At 34.1% G+C, this 25,682-nt stretch overlaps 4 protein-coding genes across 5 annotated transcripts; 1 reads left to right on the top strand and 3 right to left on the bottom strand.

Annotated features, from left to right (window-relative positions):
• Window positions 1–290: 290 nt before the first annotated feature.
• On the bottom strand, window positions 291–5,262 carry LOC122397236 (transducin beta-like protein 3). The gene is made up of 15 exons (XM_043396272.1): window positions 4,935–5,262; window positions 4,580–4,631; window positions 4,302–4,509; window positions 3,988–4,162; window positions 3,570–3,740; window positions 3,321–3,493; window positions 2,733–2,932; window positions 2,466–2,669; window positions 2,108–2,300; window positions 1,712–1,830; window positions 1,468–1,626; window positions 1,220–1,385; window positions 928–1,152; window positions 590–717; window positions 291–515 (listed from the first exon to the last, which is right to left on the bottom strand). The coding sequence occupies exons 1-15, from the start codon at window positions 4,958–4,960 to the stop codon at window positions 315–317; spliced, it is 2,400 nt and encodes a 799-aa protein (XP_043252207.1). The 5' UTR covers window positions 4,961–5,262; the 3' UTR covers window positions 291–314.
• Window positions 5,263–12,011: 6,749 nt separating this feature from the next.
• LOC122397437 (jerky protein homolog-like) lies at window positions 12,012–13,145 on the bottom strand. The gene has a single exon (XM_043396588.1). It carries the CDS (start codon window positions 13,143–13,145, stop codon window positions 12,012–12,014), a length of 1,134 nt encoding a protein of 377 aa, XP_043252523.1.
• Window positions 13,146–14,438: 1,293 nt separating this feature from the next.
• LOC122397547 (elongator complex protein 6-like) lies at window positions 14,439–16,151 on the bottom strand. The gene is made up of 3 exons (XM_043396784.1): window positions 16,102–16,151; window positions 15,304–15,611; window positions 14,439–15,258 (listed from the first exon to the last, which is right to left on the bottom strand). Exons 2-3 carry the CDS (start codon window positions 15,603–15,605, stop codon window positions 14,817–14,819), a joined length of 744 nt encoding a protein of 247 aa, XP_043252719.1. The 5' UTR covers window positions 15,606–15,611; window positions 16,102–16,151; the 3' UTR covers window positions 14,439–14,816.
• A 3,229-nt stretch (window positions 16,152–19,380) lies between these two features.
• Window positions 19,381–24,059, top strand: LOC122397546 (mitochondrial dicarboxylate carrier). 2 transcript variants are annotated; one of them, XM_043396782.1, is made up of 9 exons: window positions 19,381–19,527; window positions 19,975–20,063; window positions 20,130–20,234; window positions 20,290–20,445; window positions 20,874–21,040; window positions 21,111–21,318; window positions 21,704–21,784; window positions 22,080–22,136; window positions 22,256–24,058. In XM_043396782.1, the coding sequence occupies exons 3-9, from the start codon at window positions 20,139–20,141 to the stop codon at window positions 22,367–22,369; spliced, it is 879 nt and encodes a 292-aa protein (XP_043252717.1). In that variant the 5' UTR covers window positions 19,381–19,527; window positions 19,975–20,063; window positions 20,130–20,138; the 3' UTR covers window positions 22,370–24,058. The 2 variants fall into 2 exon arrangements, with proteins under 2 accessions (XP_043252717.1, XP_043252718.1); XM_043396783.1 differs by having other exon boundaries at window positions 19,409–19,527; window positions 19,980–20,063; window positions 22,256–24,059.
• The last annotated feature ends 1,623 nt before the right edge of the window (window positions 24,060–25,682 follow it).

Raw genomic sequence — 25,682 nt, 5'->3', positions numbered from 1 at the left:
ATAACAGCCGTGACGAACTGTAGACTTTGATGTTCGAAAACCATGGTGGTTTCAGTCGTTTAAAAAATTTTTCAAACTTTTAGGACCAGATTGAATTTTAAAAAACTTTTACCGTGACACTATCTTCCTTTTCTTATGTTTCTTAGCCATAAACGAATCTTCGAGATAATTTATTCAACTTAGACATTCGAAAGTAGAAGTTTTATTTAGTAAATAGTTTAAAAATAGTATTTACACGCAATAATATTAAAAATAAAAAGGTAACGAGGGTAAGAAGCATAATCGAATTATTCTGTATATTGTATATGATCAATTTATATTCCTTTGGTATCTATGGACACGATATGTGGTTTTATGCAGTTTGACGTATAATTAAATAAATGTAAATTTTGCAATAATTTTGTTAGTCTTGAATAATGTCTTTCAGTATATGGTATCATGGACTCCAGCATAAAGGATGATTTAGTTTGAAATTCTTCGTTATCCAGGTCCATCATTAAAGCGTTTATAACGACCTACCAAACATAAACAATCATAATTGTAATTAAATCTACATTTAATTGTTAACAAACTTAATTTCAACACATACCTGGGCTACTTGACAATTTTTGCTATTAGCATTCCACGCTGTGGCGCATTTAAGTAACTTTTCCTTATAAACAGGCTTCAATTCACTAATTGTTTGCATGAGTGGGCAATTATTAGTCTTTAGAATACCTGTTTTATAAAATAGAAAACTAATTAGAGTAGATTTTAAATGCTACATAAAAACCGCAATAGTTTACTAAATTTTTGTAATTTTATTCCAGATTACTAATGCTTTTCGTTAGGAGAAGAAAACTAATTACGTGATCGATAAAGTTACAGATTTGTAATTGTTATTTCTTAAAACAACACCGTTGAACACATCGTTCGTACGAAACTTACTTTCAACGATTTTAAGAACTTGCATAGGTCGTTCCAGTTTCAAGCTCAAAATCAAAGCTGAACCCAATTTATTTGCTTCGAGTAAGTTTTTCAAGTGTTGTTCTTCCAGTGCAAGTTGCTTCGCTTCTTCTTCGACTTTCCTTTTCCTCTCCTCAGTCACGTCTTTCCAAACAACTATCAATGAATCGCTTCCACCGCTGATTACAGTTTTTTCATCTTTGCTGACTATCAAAATAGTACACAAATAAATATACTAAAATTTGAATCATACGAATGGAAAAGAATGTAGTACCTGCAAGTGTCCATACGCGATCTGCGTGTTTCTCCATAGTGCATAGACACTCTGATGTTTTTATACTCCAGAGTTTCAGTAGACCGTCACCACTGGCTGTTATCAACTGCATGCCATGTGTCAGAAACTCTGCTTTCAGAACTGACGATTCGTGCCCTTCTAGAGTCTATCGACCAATCACAGCTATTAACAATTGGTTCGTATCGTAATTAAGAAATAGAATTAAATTACAACAGCATTCTAGTTACTTTCAAGCAATTGAGCTCGGTCAATGACCAAAGCCTTATCGTACAGTCCGCAGAAGTCGTTAGAAGCACCTGATCTATGGGAGAGAATCTTACGCACCATACTCCTCTCCTGTGCTCGTTAAATACCCCGAGCAATTGCAAATCATCCGCCGACCACAACTACAATGTTCAGCATAAATTTCTAATTAGAAAATAACAGTGCCGCTAATAAATTCTATTAAAGTTTAGTTTTTTTTTTACGCACTTTTGCTGTTTTATCCTGCGACCCAGTTGCAATCAACTTATCATTCGGTGAAATGGTTACACTGTTTATGTCTTTCTGATGAGCCAACACTGTACGAACTACGTTCAGGGTGCATGACTCTGGAATTGGTTCAGCATTTCGAACAGATTAGTATTTAACAACAGAGTTTATAGTTTTTCATTATGGGACAAAATTTTGTTCTATTCAGGTGTCGAAACCAAATATTGGGAAACTAATAGTAATAGAAACTCCTTCGTACAAAGGATCCTGCATTTTTACTAAACATTCATACTTTTAAAAAACCGGAAACGTTAGAAAACATTTTCCGGATGAAAAACTCTAAAAATTGGTACTTTTACTTGTTACACTGTAATTAATAACAATTATTCTATTTACCTCCTAAATCCTCGATATCATTTGCCAAATTCCACAATTTAAGACACGAATCCTGACTAACGGAAGCAAAGAATTTAGTAGACATTTGAGAAATTGCAATGGAGCCAACAGAAGCAGTGTGTCTGGTTGCAGATCCGATACAAGATACTTTCGCCGTTTCTCTGTTCATCAACCATACACGAACACTATTATCCTGCAAATCGCAAATTATCTTTTAAAATCTGACGAACCATTTTATGATAAAATATTACCAATGCTTTTAACCATTCAATTAGTTTAATCTATGTCATAATACGTGCACGTTTCAAATTATATTTAGTGCGTTCTAATAGTTAATTGAAATTTAAATTCTACGCACCTTTGCAGAAGAAATGAGTAGATAAGCGTTAGCAGGAGTGGTCGCAAGAGACAGAACGATATCAGTATGCCCATATAGCAATTCGCAATTCATATTTGATGCTTTATACAATTTTATGTTGCAACTGTTAGTAGCAACTGCTATGTGACTCTGATTCTCGCCAAGGTACACGATATCTAAAATTTCATCACTGTAACCTACTAACTGCAATCAATTTCAAAATGTCAGTTATCATCAAACATTGAAATTGAAATTGAAGAAATTTACCTGTTTCAAACATTCGAAAGTCTCCAACGAATAAACAATTATATTATGATCGACTGTGACTACAGCAAAAGTATTGTTTTGATCATTGTGAAGCAAACGAGTAATCGAAAGGTTTTCTCCTTCTTTTACTGCAGATGACATGCAATTTTTCTGTGCGTACATTTCCCTGCCACTTCTCATTTCCCATATCCTCACAATGCCTATGAAAATTTAAATCTTACAATGTGTTTCTAAATATATATATATATATATATATATACTAAGTAACGTTCAATATATTATATTAGAATAGTTTGATGTCAACAGATTCCTAGAACGAGATAAAATAACATTTTGTTCTTATACTTTACAATTACCAAGTTACTTTTTCTTCAATCACTTTCGAACTTTGATTTGTTGTTTTTTATTATAATTCATGAAAGCTATCGAGCGAAAGTATATAGAACGAGAAAAGGAGAATTTTTCAATTTACAAGGAATTGATTATACCGAAGAGGACACGGTTTTCATTTTCTTGTGTTGAATATTCGTTTTTGTTTATTTCCCTATAATACTTTAAGAAATAAAAATATCCCAGCCAAAATCAAACCTTTTTCTCCCGCAGCAGCCACGCAAATATCCTTCTTATCATTCATGGGTACAGGCAACGATATATTTCTGGATAAAACAAACGTGTCTTCCATTTCCTCGTAAACTGGTAAGACGCGTACAGACAACGCAGTGGAAATATTCCATAAAATTAGCACTCTGTCTCTTCCTGAACTGTATCAAAAGAAGTAACACAAAGATTCAATATGTCTATTAGGGATTAAAATATTTACGAGTTTCGAAACGTTACCTGACCATAAAATTTCCATCTTTGTGGAAAGACAGAGAAGTAACTTTGCTGAAATGACCAGAAAGAACAATTTCTTCTTTGCCGGAGGCGATATTCCACCCATGGATCTTGAAATCGTCTCCAACCGCGAAAACTAGGTTCTTTCCAACGATTGGATGGAAAGCCAGAACACTGAAATTGTATATAAACGAAGAATGATAATTTTCTAAGTTAGGTATAATAGAATATATCTGTAATAGCGGGATGAGATTCAATTGCAGCGACTTTTAAAATGTCCATTATGATTGATAGAAAGTTCATTAACAGTAAAGTTAATAGTAAAACTGTAAAGATAGATACTTTAATATTAGCATAGGAACAGAAGATTTTTAAACGCTCTCAATGTTAAAGAAGTATTTAGTTTATTTAATTTAGATACCTGATGACTCCAGTAACTCCTTTTAAATTATTAATGCAAGCGTGACGATCCAGATCCCACAATTTAACAGTGCCATCACTGCTTCCAGAAATCATTAAATTCCTTTCACTGCAATGCGCAATGCAAACCACAGGACCTTTGTGCATAGACTTCCACAATTTTATCAGTTTATTATCTGCGGGATAAAAGAAGATTCATTTATAATTCAAAATCGTGTATGATTTGAAAGAAAGAAATTAGTTATATTAAGTAGTAAGTTAAATTACAATGTTTCAAGTATATTTATCAGAAATCTATTTTTATCTTTCCTTTACCTTTCCAGGTCCATAATTTGAAAAGACTGCTTTTATGATGTGTAATTATATGTACATCATCATTGCACACAGTAAAAGTATTAATCGTATCTTCTTCATTGTCTTTATTTTCTCCAAGATAAGACGTTACTGCTGTATCTTCGTTCAGAGATACAAAACAAACCATGCCTTGTTTTTGGCAGAATATGTATTGTCCATCCTTACTCCACTGTAACGAAAGATTTTTTTATTGATCATATGAAAAATCCAAGAATGAATAATAATAATAATCAACATACTTGAATGTGACCTCCAGTATAAAAGGGTCCATGCGTTGCATGGACTTCAAATCTGAAATATAAGTTATGAAAATAAAAATTAAATAAATATAATAGAGAATAATAATAGTAGAGTTATAGAAGTTAATAGTTTAACATAGAAATACGAATTAAATTTATTCGAACTTTCACTGAAATAAATGATAACAAAGAAATTGAAACAATTATTTAAACAATTTGGTGTAAAAATTTCTTGCTTATAAAAGTAAGAAAACAAAAACTCCAATGAACCACTAAAAAATTGGGCTCTAGGGTAGAATACCTCCTTAAGGAAATGATGCAAATACATTCGAGGTAATTATACGAAATTACTTACGTTTCTTTTGGAATAATAGGCCTCATTTTCGTTGGAACGTCATAAAAACATCACTAAATTTAAAAAAAACATTTTAAATCCAAAGTTTTTCTTTACGTAGTTCTTAATCTTTTTATATTCACGGACTGTGTTTAGGTTACGATAGCAGTAGACACACGTGTAGGTAAGTACATATGTAAACTATCGTGACAATATAGCAGTTTTTTACTATTTCGGTACAACTGACTGTGTAGAACGTTTAATTACTTTTACATTGTCGTAAAATATGGTAGTTTCGGAATATGTTCGTATCATTTATGATAAGTTAAAGCTTTGTTGCTCAAGAAACAAATTGCAAGTTCAAATAATTCAATCATCGATATTAACCATCGAAGATTGAACTTCGCAGTAGTGTGGCGCCAGTGTGGCCAGATTTCGCGTAATTGAGTGCATCGCGTCGACACTAGAAACGACGAACTTCTTTAATGTTATAGGGATGCGTAGGGATAACGGGAATATCAGTTGTTGCGTACCGAGATCGTGGTTTAGGGAAAAAGGACGGTGGGTTGGTGCACGTGGAGCGCTGAACCGCTCTGCTCGGCGAGGCGCGCAAAAATCAAATTACTCAGTATGTTCGAAAATAGGTTGGTAAAATTTATTCGTCTTCGTCTCGACTTTTAGATACAACTTGGTTGACTTTCAAAATCGATCTGTTCCTCCGCGGAAATCTTCTCGTCGTCCTCGATGTTCATCCCTTCTCCGGAATATTCCTCGATCCTCCCTCTGGATTGTCCTGGTCCAATCGGGGTTTGTGTCCTGCCCCATCCGTCCGGATCGTCTTCGATCGATGATCCACCCCCGAGCCGCGTGGAGGTGGAGGTTACGCGGCCATGTTGGAGCGGGCGCGCGTGAGAGAGAGCGTGGGAGCAGTGTGGCCAGATCGGGCATAATTGAGTGCATCGAAATCGACAACAGTGACGACGAATTTCCTTAGCGTCTAACGGAATGGTGGGGATAGCAGGCATACACTACCGCACGAGCCACGTGTACGTGAGCTCGGCGCTTGCGCACAACTTCGGGAAATCGATAAAGAACGCTAGTGTGAGCCTTTCCTTCTTGCTCTTGTAAAAGACAAAACAACTGAAATACGATCTCGCGATAAGTGGCATACGATTCCAAATCTCGACTGCCCCAGCATTTTTACTTTCCGACCTATATGTAAGGTATAAGGAAATTTATAAAGTATCATAATGAAAAAAATTTTGAAGTTTTTTTTTAGCGGAAATACACGTTTTAGGACCCCCTGATCATATTGTGACTATTGAAAAAAACATTTTTTTTTGTTCCTATGCTATTGACATGATTGCGTCTAAACGGCTGAATGAATTTCAATGAAACTTAACATTTAAGTTTTATGTTCTCGTTTTAAGGTCTCATTATATTTTAAGCGTGATCAGCTCCCATATAATGATGATTATACGTTTTTAGTTTTATAATTATTTCGATACATACACATCATTTGTAACAAATTTTTAAAGCCATTTATATAAATCTTAAGAAGGGTTAAGATCAAATATATTTTTCTCCTATCTTTCCTAGACAGGAAAAATTAAACGAAATCTTATGCCTTGCATACCTACCTAAACCACATAAAAAACGTATTCCACAAATATTTTAGAATAATGTTGTTCAAAGCAGTCTTACTCGTAAAGAGTTAATTAAGGGTTAATTAAAATGAAAAACCACTCTTAGCCAGTACCGTGCACGCTACAGAAATAGATTACTACTGACTTTTCCCACTATGTTTTTTAATAACCGTATCAAATTGTTACACACAATCAAATGTTATATATTTGACTTAACTTTACATAACAAAATAATTGTAACGATAGGTAAAACAATAACGTGCACGCTACCGTTCAATGGAAACCACGGGAAGGTGGTGGTCACTTCCATCAGGAGGGAAATGTAAAAAATTGTTATTTCTTTGTAACATTATCACATGCCGTATATTAAAATGTTTTTATTAATGTAATGAAATTACAATATAATGAAAAACTAACTCGTGAATGCATTAATTTTTATTAATATACACACGAGCCATAAAAATGGAAAAATGATATAATTGTTTACATTTCCAAAGGATGGGATGTCGGGATAGGACGTTTGCGATTAAGCTGGCACGTTATGTCGTGCATTGTTGCTCTTACGGTACCGTGACGTAAGTGTAACAAGGCGCGACATTCTACGTCATAGCCACACTATCTACAGCAAGCAATTTCACTAACTAAAAATATACGGCAAAATATAAGCAAATAAATGAAGAAAAAAAATGATAGTTAGAGCAAGCAGAATAGTATTTACAGCAAACGAAATACGTAAAAAAAGTAACAACGCGAGACAAATTGAACGACTATTTACATATTAGCGATGTCCAAAAAAAAATATTTTGGACATCACTAACAAGACTGCGGTTGCAATGTAAGCGCTTTCGCGTGACGTTATGGCACATACATGCATCACACCTTGTTGCGCCTACGTCACGGTATCGTTGACGTAACAAGACCAGTCTACCGCGACGTCGCATGAAAACGTTTATACTGTCATTGCAGCCTAATAGTACGAATTTACTAAAGAGCTTTTCTCTGGAGAGAAAAATCTCTCTAGAGAAAAGCTCTGTAGTAAATCGGTACCTTAATTTTCGTCATATGACGTAGCGGGAAAATTCTCAAAGTTATTGTCATATGTTGCGTTTAATCTTAAATTACACTTTTGCTTCTTAGCAAATCTATGATATAAATTTTTGGAATACAATAGAGCTAGATGATCGTCATCTACCTCCATGGGTTGAGAGTTTTCCCTCTGCGCGTTTAACGAAGATTTCACAACGCAAATAGAGTTGACGCTGGCCGAAGAAAGTTTATTTCGTTTCTTTGTTTTTATGTCAGGTAACATGGAAAACAATCTTTCTGCATCGGCATTGGAATTTGGAAGTGATCTAATTGTATTTACTAATTTCATCAATTCAGGAAATTTAATTTTATAGTCCAAATTTCGCGTTAATAAAATTGTTTTCCAGAAACCATCGGATTTCATCTCGATAAGCGTCTGTCTACCTTTCGTTGTAAATTCCAAAGGCAATACTGACCATTCTGTTTGCAGTCCTTCTTCGTCGAAACCGCCGAATTTCTTAGCGATTAAGAGAACATTTCTGAAGGAAATGTCTCTATTTGTATCATTTAATATAAAAGTTGGTTCAAAAACATACAACATGCTAAGAAATTCGTCATCGATTGCCAATCGATGACGAATTTCGTTTGCAGCTGTAATATAAAACATTAAACAATTTTTCCTTACGGTTTCTACGATGTCGGACTTGCCTTCTGCATTCAGTTGATGCAGAAAATTAAGACACTCTGTTCCTAAATTTATACTATCAAATGGAAGTTGATTTTCGACTACAGAAAAATTCATCATTCTTACTAAATCCATGTGTTTCAAAAGCTGCGGTTTCAGAAAATTGCGTAATATATCGCATAAAAGTTCTGCCGCAGTCTTTTGAAGCAAATGAATTCTTGTCTCTTGAGTTTGAAAGAAAATGTTAAATTTATAAAAAAACTCAAGAGCGTAATTTAGAAAATAAAGATATGCTTTGGCCTCTGGATTTTGCATCGAGATTAACAGACGTTCCCCGGACTCTGATTTCTCGCTTATTGTCAATTCTTGCAAAAAAAGCAATACAGAGTCCCAATTCTCTAAAAGTGTAACTACGGATGTATAATGCGATAACCATCGCGTAGAACACAATTTTAAAATTTTTCGGTCGGTTATTTGAAAACATTGCTGAAATTCGCGGAATATAGCCGAACGTTTGGGACTACTGTATATGTTACTCTTTTTATAATTCTCAATGTGACACTGAGAATCTGCGTGATTATAAATCGTCGATAATCGACATGAAAATTGATTGTTGCAAACCGAACAGAACCACGAATAAGGGTCGCCGTCGACTTTATGCAACCATGGCTTGAAATAATCATTCTCAAGCCATTGAGGCATAAAAGTCCTTTTAGAAGTACTATTTTTTTTATGACACCCAGATTCTCCGTGTCTATACACGTTTGAGGAACCGCAAGAATAAGACTTATTGCATAAAGTACAATAAAAACGACTTCTATCATGGGGTACTGCACGTATCCATGATTTAAATCTATGATCATTTATCCATGAAGATAAAAAACCGCGCTTACACTTATTCTTCGATTTCACAACCGTTTCCATGATATAAAAGCAGAAAAGCGAAAGAACAGAAAATTACAGAATACCTACGCGAAAGCTTTTTTTCAATTTAAATGTCTCAGAATGACCTACGGCACCTACGAAATAAAGTTCTATTGAATGAATAGCAGTATATAGACGACAATTTAATATATTTCATTTTGCAGAAATGAATTTAGAGGGGAATCAAAAAAAAAGGAAAGAAGAATATAGACGTTCTAATATATGGCATGTGATAATGTTACAAAGAAATAACAATTTTTTACATTTCCCTCCTGATGGAAGTGACCACCACCTTCCCGTGGTTTCCATTGAACGGTAGCGTGCACGTTATTGTTTTACCTATCGTTACAATTATTTTGTTATGTAAAGTTAAGTCAAATATATAACATTTGATTGTGTGTAACAATTTGATACGGTTATTAAAAAACATAGTGGGAAAAGTCAGTAGTAATCTATTTCTGTACCGTGCACGGTACTGGCTAAGAGTGGTTTTTCATTTTAATTAACCCTTAATTAACTCTTTACGAGTAAGACTGCTTTGAACAACATTATTCTAAAATATTTGTGGAATACGTTTTTTATGTGGTTTAGGTAGGTATGCAAGGCATAAGATTTCGTTTAATTTTTCCTGTCTAGGAAAGATAGGAGAAAAATATATTTGATCTTAACCCTTCTTAAGATTTATATAAATGGCTTTAAAAATTTGTTACAAATGATGTGTATGTATCGAAATAATTATAAAACTAAAAACGTATAATCATCATTATATGGGAGCTGATCACGCTTAAAATATAATGAGACCTTAAAACGAGAACATAAAACTTAAATGTTAAGTTTCATTGAAATTCATTCAGCCGTTTAGACGCAATCATGTCAATAGCATAGGAACAAAAAAAAAATATGTTTTTTTGTAGTAGTCACAATATGATGAGGGGGTTCTAAAACGTGTATTTCCGCTAAAAAAAATTTCGAAATATTTTTTTCGTTATTGAAATTCACTTAGTCGTTTAATGCATTCATGTTAATAGCATAGGAACAAAAAAAAATATCGTTTTTTTCAATAGTCACAATATGATCAGGGGGTCCCAAAATGTGTATTTCCGCTAAAAAAAAATTTCGAAATTTTTTTTTCGTTATTGCAATTCACTTATTGTTAGTCGTTGAGGAACAAAAAAATGTCTTTTTTTTCAATAGTCACAATATGATCAGGGGGTCCTAAAACGTGTATTTCCGCTAAATAAAAATTTCAAAATTTTTTTTCATTATGATACTTTATAAATTTCCTTATACCTTACATATAGGTCGGAAAGTAAAAATGCTGGGGCAGTCGAGGCTTGGAATCGTATGCCACTTATTGCGAGGTCGTATTTCAGTTGTTTTGTCTTTTACAAGAGCAAGAAGGAAAGGCTCACACTAGCGTTCTTTATCGATTTCCCGAAGTTGTGCGCAAGCGTCGAGCTCACGTACACGTGGCTCGTGCGGTAGTGTATGCCTGCTATCCCCACCATTCCGTTAGACGCTAAGGAAGTTCGTCGTCACTGTTGTCGATTTCGATGCACTCAATTATGCCCGATCTGGCCACACTGCGTGGGAGTCGAGAGAGAAAACGAGGCTAGCGGCCTAAGCAACCCTTAAGAAGATTTATGACCCTTGTGAAAGTAAACGAAACTCGAAGCGAAGTGTCGCGAGGCCCTGCTGTGTGTCAAGACCATTGAAACTCTTAACGGAAATAGCTAATTCGGCACGGTCCGTAATAACTAAACAATAAACTAAAGGAACGATGGAAACTCGAATTCGACACGGCCTTTAGAAAATAAACGAAGTATCTCTAAGAAATGCCTTCCTTTCTCTCTACCTTCCCCAGCTTGATCGCCCACGTTGAAAAGCGTACGATTTCGTTGTTTATTACAATACGCTGGTCGGTTTGAATTTCGCACTCACATCAAACCTTGATATCCCTATGTCTTAGAACTAACTTCACATAATACACAGATTCATACCAGCGGAGATCGCAACACAGTACGACACGTGTTCCTTGTCTCAGAGCTTTATTCCGACTGTCGTAGCGTGGCGCTCTACACGGCTGCCACGCCAACTCCATCTAGTGACTTTCCCTAGGCGCTAGGGAAATGTCTCTAGTGTCCCCTACAATGTCTAACGGAGTGGTGGGGAATCCTGTGGGCTTCTCCTTCTTGATCTTGAACAGCTGAAGTCCATCCTCACGCGAATGGCATACAATTTCAAATCTCGACTGCTCGCGCGATTTTTACCGCGATGATTTATATAACTGTCGCTTCCAGTAATCGTGTATAAGAAATCAATTACATGAAAAAAAAGTAGAAAAATGTTTTGAGAACTTAATTATATATACTATGGTACTTAAATTACAAATATTTAAAACTTAAACAGTCATATCGCAAGTAAACAGGATGTACAGCGAATACTCGATAAATGTCCTCAAGAGCTGTTCCGTAAGTGATACATTTTTATCCCCACCACTAGGGGGATCCCCCTTGAACCAGTGAGGCGAAGTGTAACCGGAGACGAAGCGGCTTTCTTTAAATATCTTTATTGCCTTCGTCACCTGCGTTTAAATGTTCCTGTCAGTGTGACCACACTACTGTACAGAAGAAAGTTTTTTATTTTTTACTTTTTGTTAATAAAAATTTCACTATCACGTGGGTGAGATTTTTCTGATTAAAATGAGACTAAACACGATATAAATCGGTTCATGTTTATTAGGTCATAAGATTGAATGAAAAATAAGAAATAAGAAACATTGCAATTTCATTCTTACCTTAATATATTTAAGTTTTCCTATGAAGACGAAAGATGTTCTATTTCCGCTGTTAAACAGTTAGCTCTCAATAGATGGTATTTTAAACACAGTAACTTATATTTTATTTGTTCTTTCGGTGATTGTATGTTGTGTTCGTTTTCACTATCATTGTTCTCACTTTCATTGTCACTGTGCTGCTCACTTTCGTTGTCACTGTCTGCGTCACTTTCTGTAACTTTTTCTTCTCCTGCACGGCACGTATTCAGAAAAATAATGGCTTCTTCTTGCGAAATTTGCCCATCACTGATCACAGACAGTACATCTTCCAAACCGTCTTCTTCACTCTCGTTTGAAAAATAGTTCTGTATGTGTGAAGGAGCTGGAATTATTCTATTCCAACTATGCCGTATATTTTCCGGCGTAACTTCTGCCCATGCGTGCACCAAAATATCTATGCAGTCTTTTATGTTATAATGGGCATAAAATTCATTAACCCCACCCTCATATGTTAAAATTGAGCGGCACATTTCTTTCTGAAACATTCGTTTCGTTTTCAAAATCACTCTTTGATCCATTGGTTGCAGGAGGGATGTGGTGTTCGGTGGAAGATATTTTAGCAGAAAGAAGTCTCCATCGTGCTCGGATGATGAGAGTTGATGAGCTGTGCAATTGTCAACCAATAGTATTACTTTCCCAGTGATGTCTTTCCTTAGTTGGAATTCGCGGACGCTGGGCTTAAAATGATTTTCAAACCAGTCTTGGAATAAGGAACGGTCTACCCAAGCATTTTTTTGTGATTTGTAACAGACTGGAAGTCTGTGCAGTGAGTGCTTCAACGCTCTTGGTTTTTTGTATTTATGCACTACGAATGGCTTAATTTTATTAGTTCCAGTGACATTAGCACATAAACCGAAGGTAATTCGGTCTTTCTTGATTTTTAAGCCAGCTACACTTTTTTCTGTAGACAAACTTTTTGTTGGAAGCGCTTTCCAAAACAGCCCACTTTCGTCCATGTTATAAATATTTTCGATGTCGATGTCCTGTTCTTCTATAAACTGCTGAAACTGTTGTTTAAAAATTTCTGCTGCATTTATATCAGCACTGGCTTTTTCACCACACACACTCACTAACCGTATATTATGGCGCCGTTTAAAATTTGTTACCCACGACATGCTCACTTTAAAGTTTGAGGACGTTGCACTATTTTGCTATAATTCTGCAGCTTTCTCTCGTATAAGCATATCGCTTATTCGATCGCTAAGAGCTGTTCTTTCACTGAACCACGTGAACAATTGTTCTTCAAGTTCAGGGTACATTGCTTCCTTTATTCGTTGTCGTTTTTGCTGCTTTTTACCCTTCGCAGCAAATTGTTGAATGCGAATTTCGTTTTTTTTAATTCTCCGAACTGTTTGCGGATGTATTTGATACTTGGCAGCAACAATCCGAACAGGAAAAGTTTTCAAATTCTCCAGCACTTGAAGGCGCTGTTGAATGTTCAACGTCACTTTCTTAGTCGACATTTTGTACTTTTGTAAAACTTTATTCGCGCACAGAACTCAGATGGAACACGTCTCTAGCAAGACTGAGAACCTTTCTTAAAACGTCCCTTCAATATATACACCGCCTTACCCTAATAGGAAAGCGAGAGGAAAAGAGACAGAACAGAAAGACGGAAAAACGAAACTGGAAAATACTTAGCGTAGGAAAAGTTTAGCAGAGTGAAAGTGAGCAATAGTTTTTGATCACTTACGAAACGGTGGAACCGTTCCGTTTGAAAATAGCTACCTCCCGTTCGATAAATGTAGCCAGCACCTCGATGCGTCGTTCTTTGATATTTCCGAACATAGAAAAGGACAGCACAAGAAGGATAAATAAAGAGAGAAAGACTCGCAAGTACAATATTTAATTCAATATTATGCTACCAAATATTGACCGATTTATATCGTGTTTAGCCTCATTTTAATCAGAGAAATCTCCCCAACATGATAGTGAAATTTTTATTAACAAAAAGTAAAAAATAAAAAACTTTCTTCTGTGCAGTAGTGTGGTCACACTGACGCGGATATTTAAACTGGGGCGATAAATCCGAATTTCAGTCCCTCTTTCTTCTTTAGCTACTGACTCTTTCTACGTTCGAAGCGTCGGCAAACTACAATCAAATTCGAAAGACGATTCTCCTATTCCGTAAGTGTTGCTGACCGGACCCGGAGTAGCGACATTTATCGAGTTTTCACTGTATAGGAATATATACGATTGTATTACTGTCTGCTTTAATCAATGAATTATTAATTTTTCTACTTTAACTTACATATTTTTGCTATAGCATGACCAACTTAAGTTAAGTTGGTAACCATGTCCATGCTTAATTCTGGAGGGAAAATGAAATCTTCAAACACTTTATGTAATTGCGATATTGTTTATTATAAAATCAATAATATTCAAATTCATGTAATTATGCGCTCGATTTAAAACAAAATTATATTATTTATGTTAGTAACAAAGAAATGAAAACCAGTCTGTTACACAATGGACCGATTTGAGATATTTAGTGATATTTTGCCAAAAAAAACGAACAACGCGAAATTCGGCAGTCGCACTCAGAAAGATCAACGAGCGATACAAAAGAGAGAGAGAGAGAGAGAGAGTGTGTGTGTGTGATTCTAATTTATTATTATCTTGTATTCCTTTAACTTGTAATAAATTAACATCTAATCTTGTAACAAGCTGAATGATTAAAAACTTGGCAGATAGTAGACAAAATATCTTATTTCAATTTTTGTATGTAATTATTTACAATGGTAAGAAATCTAAAATACATTTAAGGAATATTAGTTACATACCAATCAGCCTGGTACATTGCCAGATGTGTATACTTTCACTTGATGATCCGACAACTTGTAAACATATTTTACTGTCTCCGACCAGTTATATTTCCTTCTGATGCAATCTATCCTCCAGTTCACTGTTATTTTCCCAGACATGTCACTAGAATATCCTGTTTCAAAAGGCTCAACAGCTAGGAATAAGTGCGACATATGCTTCAGACCATCCACAAAAGTATCTGGTACACAACTTTGCGATTCCTGTTCATATGTGTGAACAACGATGCAAAGCTGAGACTCTTTATTGCATTCTATTAACGATCTCAAATATCTCATGCAATACACAACATCTCTCAAATGGAATCCCAGATTATAGAGATGGCTTAAGTCATCAATTACAATAACCGCAGGTGCATCATATTCATTTTTGATTGCAGTCAACAAATGATGGACTATATTGTCGCTGTTATCAGATGTTGATCTAGTAAAGTGTGCATTCAACTTATGCGCAGTTCCTTTGTCCATGTTTTGCAAAGCAGCAGCAACAATTTTCATTGGCTCCACAACTTTAACCTTACCTTCTTTTCTCAACATCGCAAGGTTGCAACCAAATTTTATGCTCACGTTATGGAAGTGATTGAATGTATTGTGAAAGAGCACCAAACAGATATTGTAATTCTTCTTCAAAGCATCCAAAATAATTGAACTCAGCAAAAAGTTTGCATCTGTTTCGTGTCGCTCTTCGATTAAAATTAATTTTCCACCCATGTTTACTTTATCAATACCCAGCATGTTTGACACCAAATCCATCGTGTTCTAAAAGCAAGAAAGTAAATAATACACTTGTGAAGCATGCAATGAATAAACTGCAACTTTTTACTACCAATGCGGAGGTTAATTTCGTTACGACTTTATATTACTGTCGAAATTTAACGATTTTTCGCATACAATGATTTTGAGAAGAACATTGTTTAAAAACACGAAAATAATTAGATTGGTTTTTCGGTTACATACCGTTCCGACATAAATGTAACACGAAATAGTGTTGATTTTTCAAAAATTTTTGTAAAATCGAGTGCATGTGTATACAATGTAAAGTTTGAAACTCATTCTTGAACTCATTTGATTTTTATCAAATTTCCAAATATATACATAGGTATTAATGGTCGCCTTAAATATTAAAAGCAAAACGAATTGTAAACAATATTGAAAAATTTGATAATGTTAATAAATGTGATTATCGAAAGGATTTTTATTTCATTTATAAAATTTAAAAATTACTGGCTTTCACGCAGAGATGCTATACCGAGCCCTCGGTGCACCGGGAAGCCGGGAACCAGAGATACCAGACGAAGCCCCGGGTGCACCGGGAACCCCTTATTCCACTTTCTCACACAAAAATGCCCGCCATCTAGCGTCGCAAACATCCAACTATTTGACGACAAACTTGAGCGTTTTAGCACCAGAGGGTTTGAGGTTGTGGGGTCGAGACTTATGGTCTCGTCCGCACAAGAGTATAGGGGCGCAGTTTCCCGTCAAGTGCGAATCCGCCGTAAGGCTGCGCGCGCAGCGCAGCAGGGCGAAAGCGCGTCCTCCCAAAAATGCAAGGACGCTCAAGTCACTGCTTGGTAAGAACTTCGCGAAGAAGCACCTCAAAAAGATAAAGATTAAAACTCCTGTTGCTAGACAAAGACTTGTACGCCTAGCGTTAATAAAGAATACACGTTATTGTTGTTGTTGTTACATACACGTGTTCAGTTATTTCGAATATTAATATCCGTGGTCGTAGGAGTGGGCCTACGAACGCACGCGCATCATATGTGGAAACGAACCACGTGCATCAAGTAAGCATAAACCCACAAGGTCGAAAATGAGCGCCATCTGTCGTTGAAAATAACGAACTATTTGACGACAAACTTGGGCGTTTTAGCATCAGAGAGATTTTTATGTCGATAACCTTTTGCGATGCTAGTCAAAGGGCATACGGTGCATGTATACACATACATATGAGTAGAGAAGGTGGTACTATAGTTTCCAAATTACTTTGTTCGAAATCCCGCGATGCAACATCACTTCCCAATTAAGCTCCAATAATTTCCCACAAATTAAGTAAGTCAAGAACAGGGTACAAATAAGATAATGAAATTATCGCGGACTATAATCTTACGAAAGGTGGAGTAGATAGTCTTGACCAAAAACGCTGTACTTATACTTTAAATTGATGGTCTCACAGACCGCTAGGGAAAAATAAATCGTTCTCATTAATAACTCATCAGCCAACAATTTCAGTAACTGAACATTATACTATAATTAAAAAGTGCCTACAGTATCAGGCTCGTGAGGCACGCAGGAAGGGAAATGGAGATGATTAAGTAATTAGTAGCGGTCTCACAGACCGACAATAGTAATTAAGAGTTAAACTGATATCAAATGTCAAAAGGAAACAACCATAACACTGACAGAAGTCCTTCAAAACAATTACAACTGTTACTCTATGTGTGACAACCGAAATACTTCCTTGCCAACCCAATAGTAAAGAGGAAGTTGGTCTTCCAACAATTATAACAAATAACTAAATACATACAAGTATGGTAGTACCTTTCAAATCACTTGAATTAATAAAAGTTGGCATATAACTATGATTCAACTAGTTTGTATACCATTTTGCTTTATTTTGTTCGCTTTTCGGACGTTATTGCACACTGTGCGATGCTGTTGCATTGTAGTTCCCCTTTCTCACGCGCATGCGTAGTATACGCAAGGCCCGAAACAAAAAGACGAGGGGAATAGCGCAACATCTATTGATCTATCTATTTCTCACAATTATAATTGAAATTTGTTATAATTTGTATTATCATATTCTGGTAGATCCTAGCTAATTTATTATTAAACAAATACCTAATTTGGATGTATTTGGTTTTTAATGTATTTTGATGTAAGAGTAATTTCAAATTTTTCAAAAATAAGTATGTCAATGAGAGATCAAATGAATTTGAAAATGTTCATTCGCCTAGTTGCTTCATATGCGACGGTCATGTTATTATACGCTGTGCGTGATGTAATAAATTCTTATGCTTTAGACATTTCTTTAACGAGTTTCATCATCATGAAGAATAATTCATATTGTTAATATTCACATTTCCTAAATATTTTTTATTTTTCTATAGTGCTTTATATATTTGGTAGAAAAAAAACATTATAAAAGTTTAACAGTTAAGTTAATATAATTATCCATTTGTCCATTTTTGTCCTCCTATCCACCGATTTCATTTGCCCATTATCAATTAATGTACGAAAAAAATACATGAGATAAGATAATGCTAAAGAATATGATTTATGATATTTCTGTACTCTATGATGCGAACTGTCTACTATGAAATATTGCTTCTTATATCGCTTGTAAGTGATACAACGAGATCTAAGAAGAATTCTGCGATTAACAGCAAATGCAATTCAGCAATACAATCTTTCATATATATTAAAACAAAATATTTTTATTACTTTTGATACAAAAGGAAATTGAATTTTACGCGACAATATAGTGGTTAAAAGATTTAAATACGACCTTGAAATTGAAAACATTATAAGTGACAAAAAGTCTGAAAGCATATGCATATTATTATACACATTTTTTCGAGTTATGTAACATTCAGATTCGTCAGAATTAATATTTATGGCGATACTGTCCAACGTCCAATTTTTGTCTATTTTATGGTCGGTGTTACGAGATGCTTAATCGTAATAACAGAACGCGACATGTAGAATAGTATAAAGCAGTATAAGTACGAATGATTTCAACAACAGAATTATTACTACATATTATTTCATACATATATTCCCAAAATTAATTAGCTACTATTAACTATTGTAAAAAAAAATTATAATTCTTCTATATAGATGCATGTAATGTCATATAAACAGTTTTTGACAGTTTCTTTGAATTAATAATAAAGATAACTTTCCAGAAAGATACTTAATTTAAATCCAATTTTAGTAATTATATTTTTAAATTTAAATTATTATCAAAATTTATGTATTGATTTTGTAATAATTTTATGAACAGAAAACAAAATTAAAACAAAATTTAATTGTATTAAATAATTAGTATGGACAAAAATTCAATATGATTACCTTCGTGAATCTTTATTGAAAAGAAAATTTATACAAGTTTTCATACTCGAAACTTAACCTTAAAAATTGTCAAATAACGGAACTTAGTTAATAAGTGATTCGTATAAGGAAACGTATATGTCCAGTGACTAGTAAATTAGGTTCAAGATTTCTAAATAAAAAAAAAAACCTAATATTGTAATGATTATCTTCTTAACGAGTCCCCTACTCCCTCCTTCACTGAATCGAAAACGCCATGCGTGTAATTGCGACGAAGAAAACGATTTTTTAAAATGGTTTATTGAAACTATTGATCGATGCAATTTTTACTGAACGAAGATGAAGGATTAAACAATATAAATCGAACGAAATATTTCTCTTAGCTTCTGGGATATGGTTAATAATAGTTAATATTCGCATCGATGGCCGAGTATTGGGAATGTTATTTGTTCTGGTCAGTTATTGGTACATTTACCTTACACGTGGCTATCAGCTGATGCGTGCGCGTTCTCGAGCTTCCAGGCTCGTAACATACTCCAGTGATATGATGTGTTCCGTCGGAAGAAGTTTAGACTCGTTACTAACATAATCGCAATGACCTAAAAATTCTGATCGACTGACCGTGAGTTTCCCGATTTCCAAAATATCTATTTATGTCCCGTTTCTATTTAGAATTTTCTACGCTGTTTTAATTGTTAACAATCACGAAACTCTGCTTTTTTAATAACTTAATATTATTCATTTATTTTTATTTTTATTGGATTTTTTTATTATACCAGAAAATTTCACCTAATTGAGAATTTATTATAGTTTGTTCCCATATGTAAAACAAAACAATGTTATTAATATAATTTAATAGTATTTTTCTAGTCAATTAATTGTTTTTCCTTTTCCTATCAAATTTGTCTTATATTAGTGTATTTCCAATTAAAGATAGTTGCTTGTATTCATAATTATTATTTATCGTTAGCTTTAATAAACAATTTGGCACTTATCTGTTAAGATTTTTGTAAAAGAGCTGCAAAATTTAAAATGAAATCAATCTAAAAGTTAATTCTGTTGCTTTCAGCTTAGATTGCTTTCCTTGCACAAACGAAACCCAAACTCGAGATGGAAACCTCTATTTTACAGTAATGAATTGACATTTGAGAAACGAAGGTAAGCCTGTTAAACATTTAATAGACTCTATTCGTTTAATGTATGCTTCTAATTCCCATTATGAAGATATAAAAGATGGCAGACGAAACAAAGAAATTAGCACGCTGGTATTTTGGGGGTCTTTCTTCGGCAGGTGCCGCCTGCATCACTCATCCTCTTGATCTGTTAAAGGTATTCTAGCTTCTAATAATTACAGTTTCAAATATCATCTGAAGTAAATTTCCAGGTTCATTTACAAACGCAACAAGAAGGGAAGATATCTATTCTGAGATTAACAGGCTCTATAGTACAGAAACAAGGAATTTTAGCTTTGTACAATGGACTTAGTGCTTCTTTACTTCGCCAGCTTACCTATTCCACCATGCGATTTGGCGCATATGAAGTATATTCACTTATTACGTAACGAAAACAGTTGTTGCAGTTTTCTATCAGCATTGAATTCCAAGCAGTTTCCTACAATCGTTTACAAAGAATAATAGAACAATACTAGCATAGTTGATACAGTTTTCTATTTTCTACTGTTGTTTACAAAGAATAGAACAATTTTGATAGAGTTGGTGTGGTATTTTGTTAGAATTGAATTTAAAGTAATTCTCGACCGATGTTTACAAAGAACAATGGAACAATATTGGAATTCCAAGCAAGGTCAATATTAAGTTTAAATCATTCAGTTTCTCAATCGATTTCCAAAATAACAAAATATAAAACTGCCTTTTTTCATTGCAACAACTTTTTTCGCTACCTAATAATAAATTGGAAAAAATTGTCTTTTCATCTAACACATACTTTGACTACATCATATGTCTATAGGTAGGTAAACAAACATTTGAGACACCAGGACATTCGTTACTGTTTAGTCAAAAGTTGTTATTGGCTGGTGTCTCTGGGGCAGCTGGTGGTGTCATTGGCACACCTGGGGATGTGATCAATGTACGAATGCAAAACGACATAAAACTCTCGCCAGAACTCAGACGGAAGTAAGAAAATGCTCATTTATTATCGATTTCATTTCCTTTCCGTTGATTTAATTTCAGTTACTTTTTATAGTTACAAGCACGCTCTAGACGGAATAGTGTGCATAGTTCGACAAGAAGGCGTAACTAAATTGTTTAGAGGATGTTCCACCGCAACGTTAAGAGCAGCACTAATGACTATAGGACAGTTGAGTTTCTATGATCAAATTAAAATCATGCTGCTACAAAGCGGTTACTTTAAGGACAATCCAGCGACTCATGTATTGTCCAGCGTAAGCGCTGTAAGCATTATTAAAACTATGACAAAAGTTCCGCCGAATAGGCAAAGATCATTTGTTCGAACAATTTCTATGCTTTTGTTTTTTTTTAGAAAAGTAGCAATACATTTCGTTTATTTTTCGCTTTGTGCGATTTCATAAAGTATTCAATTTTGTCAAATTGCATTATAACACTGAAATTATTTTTTACTTTTAACTATTAGAAGTTATAACTAATGTCAATGAGTAAATTAAAACATGTATAAATGGTATCGATAACTGATACGAAATTATTTTAATATATTTGAAAACAAAATATTTTGTCAAAAACAATAGCGAAATTTGGACAAACGATCTGTACTAAGGAATTCATCAAGGAATTAATGTGTTAATATTTGTTAAACGCAAGGGTGCTATAGCTACAACTCTTACGCAACCGTTGGACGTTTTAAAAACACGAGCAATGAACGCTAAACCTGGAGAATTTAAGGTAATTTCATTGTTATATAAGCTGAAACAGGTCAACCAAATATGTAAATTACTTCGTTACAGTACATAAATTTTCCTCAATATCATCAATAATATTTCATCAATTTCACATTTAAAGAAAATATTGGAAAATCTTTCATGATATTGTAATATTTGTACGAATTGAACAAGATTAATTCGAAAGATATTTTTCTATTGTCTGAAAGTAGGTAAGTTATTTGGATGAGCTGTTTTAAATGCAGTCTGGATAAATATGTTTAAAGATATCAGATTTCACATGGAATTTTTTTCTATAGGGTCTAATGGATCTATTTTTCTACACTGCAAAGCTTGGGCCACTAGCATTCTTTAAAGTAAGTTTAATCATTACATTATTATTATTTTTTTGCTTCTTTATATCGGAAATCATACTTTCGTTAAACGTCTGTGAAACGTTTTAACGAACTGTATTGTAACTGGTCTCTTATTCCAGGGCTATGTACCTGCATTTATCAGATTAGCTCCACATACCATTCTAACATTCGTACTCTTGGAACAACTGAGATCCAACTTTGGATTTTATCCCTCCGGAAATTCAACGTCGTAGACTAATACAGAGTATTCAGAAGCTATTGAAAACTATAACGAACTAAATGCGTAAGTCAAGCTTACAATTTTAAACTATTGTTGTGGGTGCGTAACTGTGTCATATTATAGACAGGCAGGATTATGTTAATGAAGGTCGTTCTGTCAACTAATGCAGTGCAATAGTGAGTTGATGTTAATTATATCAAAAAATTACAAAGAATATGCAGATAGCGTGGATCGTTATCTTAGGTATAATTATCATCAAGGATGGTCTGATGAAATATTGTGCAACGAAAAACTATAATAATTAAACGTTTCAATATTTCTGTGACCACCGTGCAGCTCACGTTTAAAATAAATATATATATATATATTTAGAACTTCTAGTATATTTGTTAACATAATCCTGATGACTCTGTCTAATCATAGATATAATATTTTTGAAATAACTGAATTTCCGTGTTTTCTTTATTATACAATATTTGACTGTTAACGTTGGAACTTAACCACCATCCACTGTTTATACTGTTGCATTACTATTTTCGAAAATTGTACTAGGATATATTGGCACAAATGATAACAGTACACATTTATTTGATTGCACAAATATTGTATGTATAAGAATAATCATTATCTGAAGGAGAGGTGTACAAATGTATATTCTTGAAATTAGTTTATGTGAGAAGAAAGATCTATTTTCTATTATTAAAATAAGGTCTTTTCATGATAGTTGGAGCATATATTCGATCTTCTTCACAAAGAATATGTTTGCACAATATCAATAAACTAATTTCAATCACTGATCGAGCTATAATATGTAAATAAATTATAGTTAATTGCTGCCTGTAATTCCACAAATAATAGTGATTTGCAGGACTAGAAAGAATTATTAGTATATAAGTAGTTAATTAAAACAGTATCGGCGAAATGTAAATGAAAAGCAGAGAAATCTATACATATATTATAATCGTATCATTTTCATTGTGCAAACATATTTTGTTTCACAAAATGCTCGATTACTATGAGAATGCCTAATTTTAATTTTTCTCTCGAGCGATTGAAAATTATTTCAATTACTTGCTAACTTTTGTAAATTGTTTAACAATGAAATATCAAAATGTTTGTATCCTCGCTATTTCATTTCAATTAGATACAAAATAATACATTCCACAGATCTATTTCTATACTTGCGTCTTGATACGACTTTATACGCTTATATTTTATTAAATAACATTCGAACAAATACTGTACTCTTTTTACAAGCTATTAACGAACTTTGATGAAAATATATTTGTATGGAAAGGGTATTTTACACTGATTCTACATGTTATTAAATTATTTTGAAACGGACAGATTGTACTTCGTCAAAATAAATTTAAATTGCAATTATGTATTTCTTAAGTTTTTCTCTGTGTGATAATAATTAAATGTATGTATTTAAAAATATTAATTGATGCTTCAAACATATAATTGTTATTAGAAAAACTAGGAAACTGTTGAATTGGTTCAACAACAAGCACAAATAATTATTGGGATGGATTTGTCATTTATAAGGTGTATGTTATTGCTTTGATATAATAGTTTGCATTTTTAGATCAAAATGGCTGTGTATAGTAAAAAAGATACATTAAACTTGGAATTTATTGATATTCCATACAAAAATTGTTATTATTGAATTTAATTTGTAAAGCCTAATAAAATTACTTGGCATGCTATCCTCATTATATGCAGCTTTATTAACAAACCTTCTAGTAATGTAAAACTATCAGAAATGACCACTAGAAATCTAAAAACAAATCTAAAACCAATGGTATACATGGATCGTTTAAATTTTTACATTTTTTTTTTTTCTTAAATAAAAATTTTGTTTGTTGAATAAATCTATTGGGTTACTTTAGTTACAGGTTTGTTTACATTAAAAATGCGAATACTTACTTTTTACATGGTTTGAAACGATTGTGTTGCTACATTTGGCTGACAATTAATTCTTGGTCATCTGCGTGGTTAGGACTAATATCTACTAATATCCATGATTACATGGAATATTGTTAATATCTGGAATAAAATAATTACCTGTGTTATTTATTTAGTTTAATTTGTTTATCAAATGTTATATTTCTAACTTAGAAGATTAAAACAAATATTTCTATTATACTTCGGCTAGACTTACTGTTAAATGATTATTCCATGATTGGACGTACAATATCTGGTAGTTTTTATATATTGTCACAGGGTCGGCTGTGATATTGTATAAAAAACAATTTATAAAATCTTTCTACGTGATATTTATTTATTATTAAATGCGCCATCAATTGCGTTCTACCAATCGAAAATCCGAACCACAACGTGGCCAGATTTAGCATAATTGAGTTCATCGACGGCGATACTAGTAACGACGAACTTCTTTAGCGTTTAATAGAGTGGTGGGAAAAGCCGACATATCTTACCGCACGAGCCATGTTACGTGAACTCGTACTTCGCCCAACTTCGGGAAATCAAGACAGAAGGTATGAGCCTTTCCTTCTTGATTTTGAACAGCCAAAGTCCGTCCTCGCGCCAATGGTATACAATTTCGAATCTTGACTGTCCAAGCATTTTTACGTTAAAAATAAAACCGTTGAAGTTACACCGAAAATTCTCTAAGTTTTATTTTGGGCGCCTCGTCGAGCAGGCGGTTCAGCGCTTCATGGGTACCAACCCACCTTCTTATCCCCCTAGGCTTCACATTTGCCTTCTCGCTCTTGAACAACTGAAATTCGACCCGGTCAACCAGAGTCGCAGACAGCGAACTATTTGACGACAAACTTGGGCGTTTTAGCACCAGAGGGTTTGAGGTTGTGGGATTATGCTGACTTGATGCATGTGGTTCGTTTCCACGTATGATGCGCGTGCGTTCGTAGGCCCACCCCTACGACCACGGATATTAATATTTGAAATGACTGAACACGTGTATGTAACAACAACAACAATAACAAGTATTCTTTATTCACGCTAGGCGTACAAGTCTTGGTTTAACAACAGGAGTTTTTACTCTGGATCTTTTTGAGATGCTTCTTCGCGCAGTTCTTACAAAGCAGTGATTTGTTTGAGCGTCCTTGCATTTTGGGGAGGACGCGCTTTCGCCCTGCTGCGCTGCGCGCGCAGCCTTACGGCGGATTCGCACTTGACGGGAAACTGCTCCCCTCTACACTTGTGCGGACGAGACCATAAGTCTCGACCCCACAAGGTTATAGCGTCTACGGCTATACACACAATAATGTTCAGGACGAGGTGGATGAATATTTGGTATATATTCCTTTATTTCTCAAAATGTGTTAACAAATGTAACTAAA

The sequence above is a fragment of the Colletes gigas genome, unplaced genomic scaffold (assembly GCF_013123115.1).
Source record: "Colletes gigas isolate AHSC1104 unplaced genomic scaffold, ASM1312311v1 Colletes_gigas_Sc00009, whole genome shotgun sequence".
NCBI lineage: Eukaryota > Metazoa > Arthropoda > Insecta > Hymenoptera > Colletidae > Colletes > Colletes gigas.
Note: the sequence above shows the minus strand (reverse complement) of the source record. Positions and strands in the feature narration are given on the sequence as shown.

Coding starts and splice junctions, on each gene's coding strand:
- LOC122397547 (XM_043396784.1), bottom strand. CDS start 15,605: ATGGATTTGGTGTCAAACATGCTGGGTATTGATAAAGTAAACATGGGT. Junction 15,259..15,303: donor AACATGGACAAAGGAACTGC/GCATAAGTTGAA, acceptor ATCTGATAACAG/CGACAATATAGTCCATCATT.
- LOC122397546 (XM_043396783.1), top strand. CDS start 20,139: ATGGCAGACGAAACAAAGAAATTAGCACGCTGGTATTTTGGGGGTCTT. Junction 21,041..21,110: donor TCGCCAGAACTCAGACGGAA/GTAAGAAAATGC, acceptor TACTTTTTATAG/TTACAAGCACGCTCTAGACG. Junction 22,137..22,255: donor GGCCACTAGCATTCTTTAAA/GTAAGTTTAATC, acceptor CTCTTATTCCAG/GGCTATGTACCTGCATTTAT.
- LOC122397236 (XM_043396272.1), bottom strand. CDS start 4,960: ATGAGGCCTATTATTCCAAAAGAAAC. Junction 2,933..3,320: donor GGCTGCTGCGGGAGAAAAAG/GTTTGATTTTGG, acceptor AAATTTTCATAG/GCATTGTGAGGATATGGGAA. Junction 2,301..2,465: donor TACTCATTTCTTCTGCAAAG/GTGCGTAGAATT, acceptor TGCGATTTGCAG/GATAATAGTGTTCGTGTATG.
- LOC122397437 (XM_043396588.1), bottom strand. CDS start 13,145: ATGTCGTGGGTAACAAATTTTAAACGGCGCCATAATATACGGTTAGTG.